Source organism: Salvia miltiorrhiza, chromosome 5 (genome assembly GCF_028751815.1).
Source record: "Salvia miltiorrhiza cultivar Shanhuang (shh) chromosome 5, IMPLAD_Smil_shh, whole genome shotgun sequence".
Lineage (NCBI taxonomy): Eukaryota > Viridiplantae > Streptophyta > Magnoliopsida > Lamiales > Lamiaceae > Salvia > Salvia miltiorrhiza.
The window spans coordinates 46,679,224-46,688,549 of record NC_080391.1 but is presented as its reverse complement, the minus strand read 5'-3'; the positions used below and the strand labels follow the sequence as shown (position 1 = coordinate 46,688,549).

General features: G+C 35.3%; 1 protein-coding gene across 3 annotated transcripts; it reads right to left on the bottom strand.

Moving 5' to 3' along the window:
• Positions 1 to 1,846: 1,846 nt before the first annotated feature.
• Positions 1,847 to 8,685, bottom strand: LOC131024545 (protein IWS1 homolog 1-like). Of its 3 annotated transcripts, none has more exons than XM_057954059.1 (11): positions 8,291 to 8,685; positions 7,577 to 8,063; positions 6,361 to 6,477; positions 4,740 to 4,960; positions 4,473 to 4,602; positions 4,323 to 4,388; positions 3,812 to 3,883; positions 3,405 to 3,493; positions 3,251 to 3,310; positions 2,973 to 3,126; positions 1,847 to 2,233 (listed from the first exon to the last, which is right to left on the bottom strand). In XM_057954059.1, the coding sequence occupies exons 1-11, from the start codon at positions 8,308 to 8,310 to the stop codon at positions 2,135 to 2,137; spliced, it is 1,515 nt and encodes a 504-aa protein (XP_057810042.1). In that variant the 5' UTR covers positions 8,311 to 8,685; the 3' UTR covers positions 1,847 to 2,134. The 3 variants fall into 3 exon arrangements, with proteins under 3 accessions (XP_057810042.1, XP_057810041.1, XP_057810040.1); XM_057954058.1 differs by having other exon boundaries at positions 3,812 to 3,889; positions 4,326 to 4,388; XM_057954057.1 differs by lacking the exon at positions 1,847 to 2,233 and having other exon boundaries at positions 2,536 to 3,126; positions 3,812 to 3,889; positions 4,326 to 4,388.
• Between the last annotated feature and the right edge of the window lie 641 nt (positions 8,686 to 9,326).

The following is a 9,326-nucleotide window of genomic DNA, read 5'->3' as shown; positions in this document are numbered from 1 at the left end:
TGCTCGGAAGAGAGACAACCTTGTATCTTATATGCTGAAGTCATCAAAAAATATACGAATAACAGATTCTGACACATCAGGTTCCAGTTATGCTCCTATGTAACGCACACGTTGCATGACTCAGAGAGGAAATTACTTTTATGCCCCTAAACCCATGTATCCTATAAATAGATTCCATTGTCATTTGTAAAACACACGCTTTCATAAATACAACCCAGTGTTATTTTCTTTTACGTTCCACAGACTCTATTTCGTCATCTTTTTACACTTGTGCAGGTAATCCACCGTTTATAATGAAATCCCACGTTATAATTCAACACTTACCATTAAAAGCAGGTGAGCGTGTGACAACTAATTCAGGAATGAAGGTGGTATTAGCAGTCGTATTATTAAAACCAACAGAAAATATTTTATTTAACAAACGATATTCATTTAAAACGGTAATTTTCAACTGAGCAATATTAGTAGCATTATGTATTTCATTTAACTCTCTAAATGCAATTAAACGTTTTTGCAAAAACCAACATTCATATATCCAATGATAAGTAACACCCATATAAGCATTTCTTTAAAAGCATCGGCACATATATCGGAACATATAGAAATATTTCGATTTAACATGCTAAAATATTTCATTAAATCACATTTTTTTTCTTCGACATGTCTTCTAATTCTCCTAAGCATAGTAGTTCTAGTTATTTTTTTAGCATCGTAATTATAATAGCATTTTTTATAGAAAAGGCAAATGCTTCGTGGCAATAAAATGAGCCATTACTTTCTGAGCATTTAAATGATTATATTTCGATAAAATATTAGAACTCGTCGTACATGATTGATTACCTTGTTTTGACAAACTTTTTAATTGTAGCAAAAAAATATAACGACCTTGCAATCGGTTGCAATGTCGGTCCGGAGACATTTTCGGGCTAAATCGATGTTGAGGTGGATCTCCGAAAAGCTAAGATGGCTAGTCGGGTTGGCTAATGAAACAGTGTCGTTTCCATTTGCATAAAACGACGCCGTTTTAGCAAGAAATAAATCAATTGCAATACATATAAGGATTAGGGATTTGATCGAGCTTATCTCACCATTTCTTCTTCCCATCGTTCTCCCCTCTCCTTCGACATAATTCTTCCAGAAATTCATCCAATTTCTAGAAACAACGTTGTTTTGGTCCCAATCGAAAACGTCGTTCAGTCATTGCACACACACCAGGCCACGAATACAACTATTTTTTGCCACATCGGATAAAGTCCACACGTAAGCAGTAAACCCTAATTGAATTTAGCCGAAAAATATCTCCAGACCGACATTACAACCGATTGCAAGGTCGTTATATTTTTTGCTACAATTTAGTATAAGATCGGGTATTTTCATGCAATTTAACTTGATCAAACTAAATGCTTCAACAGTCCACTTAATCAAGTTTTAAAAAAATACAAGTCCTTCAAAATTATAATTCTTACTTTTCTTTCTGAGACGTCCACAAAAAAATTTCCTATATTTTTTGGAACTATACCCTCACCAATTAAAAATACCCCATCCTTTCTTTTTTCACTATTCTCAATACACTCAACAACTTTTTCTCTACTCAATGCATTCAACATCATTTTATTAAAATCAGTATCACTCGCTACTAAGAAATTCTTTCGTGGATGAAGGAAGTACTACTTAATTGCTTCAGCAGTCTATACAACATGGCCATGCTTCAATATCAATATAAATTAGATAAATTTCAAATTTCAAATTTTTAAATAAACCCTAATAGCTAATTTGACATTCCCGTACAGGGGCACGAAGGCCATGACCGCAGCCTTATAAACTATTTTTCGAAAGAAGAGAACTTAAAAATAAATTATTAAATAGTATAAAGGGATTGATTATCCAATATCCAATTCAAGGATGCAAGAGATACATATCATACAACAACACATTATGGGAGATTGATCAACACAAAAAACACTTAGCACAATCCACTAAACACACACACATTCAATCAAGATCACCCAGATAAACCAGATGCATCCACCACTCAAGACTGATGTAGCCAACCATTCCATCCCATGCAAATAACAAGGATACAGCCAATCACGCGCCAAGTTCCCTCGTCCTAGTTAATTCCCAAACGAGAGGATTACAGATATTTCACCATGCCACGACCCTCCACACTGAGTTTAGTAGCCTGTAGTTGTTTTCGCTTCGGTGCTTTCAGCTGCTGCAACTTCTTATTCATCTGCAAATATTAGATATTGAACGATAAGAACACTTATAAACTAACATTTGGAAAAAAGAGTGAGAATATCAAAGAAGTAGACTTTTAAACCACAATTGAATGAAACTTGGCCCGTTAATTGAACACCCTATATTAAAGAAGAAGCTAATATAGAATTTACGTGCAACACATTTTCCTAAAGAAAACTCCATATATAGTTAACATTGCTATATGCAGCTTCTTCACCTTTCCGATACACAGGTTTATGCTAATTTTATCATATACAAGAAGCTCGTGCAAATTAATCATATATGATTGCTTCCTTTAAAGTTCAGTCACGGTATGATCACACCATGAGCTATAAATTTATAAACTACCAAAATTCAAAAGAATGGTCTTTTCACAATACTAAATTAAAATAGGGGTCAAGACACCCAAAAATACACATGAGAAAGCCACTGGATAGAACGCGCAGTTATGAACTAAAGCAAAGTAGATATCTCCTCCCGTCTCCCGATGACATAACCGAAGAAATGTTGCAGCACCCAGAGGGATAAAAATCTGAAACTTACTGATAAGCATAGAAAATAGAAATGTGCACAATCTCTTCAGCACAAATAGAATCACATAAGCAACAAATCAGGAAAGGTCCAGTATTTCTCAAACTAGTATGTAAACTCCCATCCACATCAAGCCCTATATTTTTTAGAACAATGGCATTCCATCTGAGATTTGTCTTTTTAATGAAAGAACTACCAACCTTTGCCCTACGCTGATCTTGTACCATTTGTTTAGCACGGGCTCGTACAGCTTCTGGATCAACCTTGGATTGAGGACGGACCATAAAGTCCATGGACATTGCTTCAGGCCTAGAGGCATGTTGCCTCGAAGATGACTGTCCGGATTTTCGCTCCCTACACATTGGCACGTAAATGAACAGAAAATTTGATGCAAACAATGTAATAACGCTAAATATATCACAGGTTGAAGTTAGAATCTAAATTAGGAAACAACAGGCACAATGCAACTGATTCTTACTGCGAAAAATCCAGGTCATCATCCCCCCGCGATGCCCTTCCTGCTGCATTATTCATTACCCTGATGAAAATCAACAAGGGAAATTTGTTAGTAGTGCCGATTGACCTTTTCAAACACAGAGTAGCTCTCCCGTAAAAGGGTAGATAATAAATACTTTTTAACAGGTGTCCTCCTGTAGCTTCTTTCATCCTCAAAGTTTTTCATGTCTTCAAACCTTGTGCTCTTATTGAAAATTGGTCGGCTCTGTATCAATTACATCCAGAAAGTGATTTGTTAAGCCATTAATAACAAATACCTGACAGAGGATGCCAGATGACTCGTCAATTTTCTCGAATAGTACAAGCAAAGTAGCGTGAAATTTATTTATATACATAATAGTTCAGCATCTTCTCAGAAGAAAAAAAAAATCAGAAAGAAAAGGTTTAACTTCAGATCATAACAAAACCAGCCCATATCCATTTTCAAGCACTACAGCTTGTTCACAAACAATCAATATATTCCCCCACAACAGTCAGCGAACGATAAATCTTCAATGAATCAAGGTAAAAACAGCTATATTACCCATTTATCCACCAACTCTTTAGCGAGTTTCCTGTTGGCAGTAGTTTCCTCATCAACCTTTGACAAAAACATAATGACCTGCCAAAATGTAATGCAGCGTCAAGCTTAATCCCCAAGCTATCTAGAAAGAACATATATAAATGCAGTAGGAAAAAACAATCAGAAAAAACATATGTTTGAACGACAATCAACAAAATAGAGTTAGAAAATTGATAACATGGCTACAATATAAAACACAAATACAAAATATCACGAGGAAAGATAATTAAGGATTCAAACAGTTAAAGAAATCAAAGAAAGATTCTTTAGATATAAAGATAAATATTAGAGTGAGGAAGTTAAGAGATCAAATGAATGCAAAAAGACATAATTGACTACCTTGCCATAGAAAATCTTTTTGCCAGATCAATCATTAACTCTCTCAATGGTTATTAATAGAAATTATAACCACATAGAAGGGGGACAAATTGAAAGATTTATCCATATGAAAATTTAAATTGAAGCTAACCCTGACCTTGCCAAGGCCGCTCTTTTTTAGTTGTTCTCTGCGGTCATACTGCTCTAAGTCAATTGGGAACTGCAGTAGCATAAACTGTTAGCTTCATAGTTGTTTAAATTCACAGAATGCACAAAAGTAATCAAACAATAACTAATTCCGCACATCATTAAGGATCTTCAAAACAGCAGCACGAACGTTGATATTTGGTAAGCTTCCATCTGGAAGAGGCTCAAGCCAGTTCTTTAACAGAGTCAAAACTCCATGATCAAGAAACTCTTGCTGTAGTTGCTTTCTGCATGACAATGAATCCTCATTAAAAGCAAGTAAAACTGATATTTTATTAGCATGGTAACAGGCCAGAAATTTGAAGGGTAAAGGAATTAATAGGCATAAGAAGAGGCCCAGAAACTTGAACTGATAATAACTAACTTTGAGAGAACATCTGTCAGAAGGGACAGCTTTTTCAATTTATTGATTGCAGGTTTCCCCTGTCTATTGAGCTCTGCATCTTCTTCTGCAACCACCTCGAGCTCAGCCATCACATTTTCAACTAGTAATGCAATTTCAGCAGGACTTTTTTCAGTTTTCTTCTTTTTCCTTCCAACCTTGAAGAGGTCCTTGATTTCATCATCCTCTTCTCCCTCTTCTGCCTACAAAATAAGGCCGCGAGAGAAAAAAAAAAAAAAATTAGTTGTAAAATTTCCTTACCCACAAAAGACTGACCTGAATAGAATAACCTCACAAGAAAAATTAAATAAAATAAATAACCAAAACACAATTGTGATGACCTATAGCCAATAGATTAGCTAAATACCTCATATTTGAACAGGTCTCTTGCTATTTCATGTAAAGCAAGAGGAAGGAGGGATAGGTGTATGTTAGATAGCCTGCCTGTATATAGTGTGTCTGCTAATGCATGTGTGGTTTGCGGTTTGGAATACACACACACACGAGTGCATGAACACACACACAGAGGGTGAAAAAGGGATTGCAGGTATAGAAGACTTCAGTTCATGCAATAAAACTGAGAATTGATCACAGATGAATGCTGTTCCTTTTTAACGGCTTTGTCCATGATGGAATAAGAAAAAGTTTATGAACCATCAACCATAGTGTCTGTGTAGGACAGGGAACCCAGTAGGGATAGCCCCTAGATCTTGCCCGTGTTTTGGAGCAGCTAAGCTTATATAAAGAGAATATATATGGTAAGACGGAATTAGATTAGTATGGATACATAATAGATTTCGCCAATCAATTGATGTTAAATGATCATGACTTCTTCCCACAAAAGTAATATTTTATCATAGAGCAATCATTACAATTATGCTCAAATAATTATATTACAGATATAAACACAATTTCTTTTTCGGTGCATCTAAATGCAACCTAAAATCCTCCTTACACCTGGGTTTCTTAAAATTTTGGGTGTGTAAAGAACATTTTGGGGTGCATATCGAAGTGCCTCCTTGAATGACCTCAGAAATAATTGAAAAATAATTAAGCAGCACTTATTAGCCATATCAGATGAGTTAATGAAAGATAAGGAGGAGCACCATAAGCATCATGAAAATAAATGAATGTATGCTTAAGATGAATCAAATTATTAATTAGAAAAATTGTGTGCTAATTACTTATATAGACCTTGACACTTTCAGGCCTGTGGGTCATTTGTAAGAAAATAGAAAAATTGTATCAAAGAGCAAAATATTGCTCCTAACCAAGAACGGCAGTGTTCAAAGACATCCTTATGCAAGAAAAATTTGTTCGAAGAATTAGTGTTTCAAATTATACAGGCTGTTGCAGCTTTAGTTTCCATGTCAGGCATGACAGCTGCTTTTGCAGCAGCTGTGAAAAATAAACCAATATGTTTTCTACCCTCTTCATCTGGGTATAAATGCAAATGCATAAAACATATAACAACAGTCAACAGTAAACGACTTTTTTCAAAGTTTAGATTATAGATCTTACGAAATTAGTAATATAGAAAAGAAACAGCAGAATCCCAAAGCTGTATAATTAGTGCCGAATCTAAATAAGATGTAATTCAAACCTCGGGAGCTCGACTTGGAGAATGTTCACGGTCACTTGCATAACGGTCAGAAGGATCTACGCCAGTATCATCGATGAAATTATCATCGTCCAGAGTCCTAACACCTTCTTGGTCATCCTGAAGAATTTTGGGTAAAGACAAATCATCATTAAGGATGCATGTCATCATTAGACAAATAACATAACTAACAAAACAAAGAGCAACAATGCTGTGAATGTGATTACTATTGGGTCATACTGAACCATAAGAATAAAATACTGTCACACAATTACCATAATGATGTTATAATCCAGAATTGCACTCTACTGATTTTAAGAATAACTCTATACATCGATAAACCATTTTTCGTCAAGGACCAAAGCCTTATCCAAAAAGGCAAAAACTTATGAGAGCATCTTACGAGTAATGATCCATAAGATGATGTACCTATATCCAGATTCAAACTCATCTTTTGTGTCATATTTGTAGTTTGTTGGTGTTAGGTTTTGTTTGGATCTGGGTATGGGTGCCATCAGACAGTCTCACATAAGGCTTCCCCATCCAAAATTACGAACAAATAACCAAAATCAGTAAATCACCAACACTAAAGTGACCTCAAACAATTGAAGTTCCTAACCACAAGCTAATTAGAGAAAGCATGCAATCAGTTTCAAATAAAAGAAATAGAAATATATATCAATAGAGCACGTATAGACAACAATAAAAGCCAAACCACATGGTTTAACAAAATTTTCATAAATTCATGAACTTCAATTATACACGCAACTGACAATTCATTACATATTCATCAGATATGAAATAATGAAAATTTGGCTAGATCTATTACCAAATAAAAACCAAACCACATTGCTTCACCAAACTTCAGTAAAATTGTAAATTCTGCTGATTAAGGCATCAAATCAGATTGTCAAATTCATGGGGTATGATATAATCCAAATTGGCTATACACATGTATAAAAGCCAAACTACAACTTCACAAGATTTCCATAAATTTTGGCTCAAAAAAAAAAAAGATTTCCATAAATTCATCTTGTCCATGGAAAGTTTGAAATCAGATCATTAAATTCACCAATATGATGTAATTCTATAATTTAACAATATGTACCACCAAAAGCTCGTCAAAGCATTTCATCCCAACAAGTAGATTACACTTAAAGCACCAATTAAAGAAGAGAAACAATATTCGTGAATGAAAGACTTAGAAGATGATTATAACCTCAGAATTGTCACCCGCAATAGTGTCCCACATCTCTTTCATCTCTGGATCTGCCTCATGATCCTTCATTCTTCCTCCTCCACTCTTCCTAACCTTAAACTTCTTCTCCTTCTCTGCTTTCCTATTTTTCTCCAGAATTCTCAATTTCTCTCCTTTATCCCTCTTCCTCTTTCCGCCATCAGAGTAATCATCTCTCACCAACCCAGCCACATCATCCTCCCGGCCATAATCCCCACCAACATCACCTACATCATCATCATCATCATCTAATCCAAAATCTAAGGGCCCAGATTCTTTAATAGATGATTTTTTTATCAATCGCTTCCGGGGCTTAGAATTCGAGTCATTAAACACTGGCGTTGGAGATCTTTCGCTGCGATCGTAGACGGAATCATCTATGTCATCCAAGAGATCGTGGGGCTGTTCCCCTTCAGATCGGACATCATCATCGAAGTCCACCAATGGCTCGCCTTCTTCATCACGGTAGCTAAATTCACCACCAAAAAAATGCCACTCAATTATTTTCTAATCCCAATTCAACATAGAAAAACCCTAATTCACAAACTCACACATCCATAAACGACAGATAGCAATAAATCTACAGAAACCCCCCAATTCCCATTCAAAACCCTAGCTTTACTCAGTACACAAATATGTAATCATTAAAAACCCAAATCAACAATCATAAATTGGGGAAAGGGGAGGATGACTTACGCGTCGTTCTCGTATGCCATGATTTTATCTTCGAATTACCCTCCGAACACAGTAAAAGCGAGGGAATTGACCGTATTATTGTCTTGAGAAAATACGATTATTGCAGTATAAATATCGTGTCTATATATGTATATATCTACAAGTTCTGGTGCGATTATAGCTCTCTGAACTTGCTGGGTTTAGTGCGTGAATCTTGAACAAGTAGTATGAAACAAAAACCTATGTTGCCGATATGACAGACGGCAATCGGTGCAGAAGCCGTGAAATTTATTGGAGAAATATAACACATATATAACTAACAAAATTTTGTGGAAAGGAAATTGATAGATTGACGGTCTGAAACTGAAAGCGGGGGATGATTTCAGCAGACAAGAAATTTCACTTCCAGTTAAGGAAGTTTATCCTTCGGATTTTAAATCCAGTTATTTTTATTTACAGTATTTTTTTACCTCGGCCCGGTTCACGAGTCCAATCGAAACCAAAACCGGTCCATGAAGAAACAAGGCTGAAGCCATGGTTTTGAGCTCGATTTAGAACTACCGGCTCATGGTTTTGATTCTTGGAAGAAAGTTGGTACCAGCCGTTTTTTCAAAGAACATTACTTTTATTTTTGTATACTTTTAGTTATACTACAAAATGAGATATAGTTAAAATATGCATAATTAAATAAATGAATTATGGAACAAATGAAATATTTTGAAAATGGCAAATTGACCCTTAGCATTTGAAAATCTTGTGAAACTAATGAAAAATACTCTCCCCGTTCCAATAGAATAGTCTTGTTTCTTTTCGACACAGAGATTAAGAAACTTATTTTTTGAATGTAAAAGTGTGTAAAGATGTGTGAGACCATATTATTTATAGTGTAAAATTATTACCAAAAATAAAAACAAGACTATTTTAGTGAGACATCCCAAAAACGAAAAATTGACTATTAGAGTGGGACGGAGGGAATAGTATGAATCGGTGAATTTAAATGATTGGGGTAAGAGATGCCTATAAGCGGAGGGTGGCAAAAGGTTATATAATACTCCCT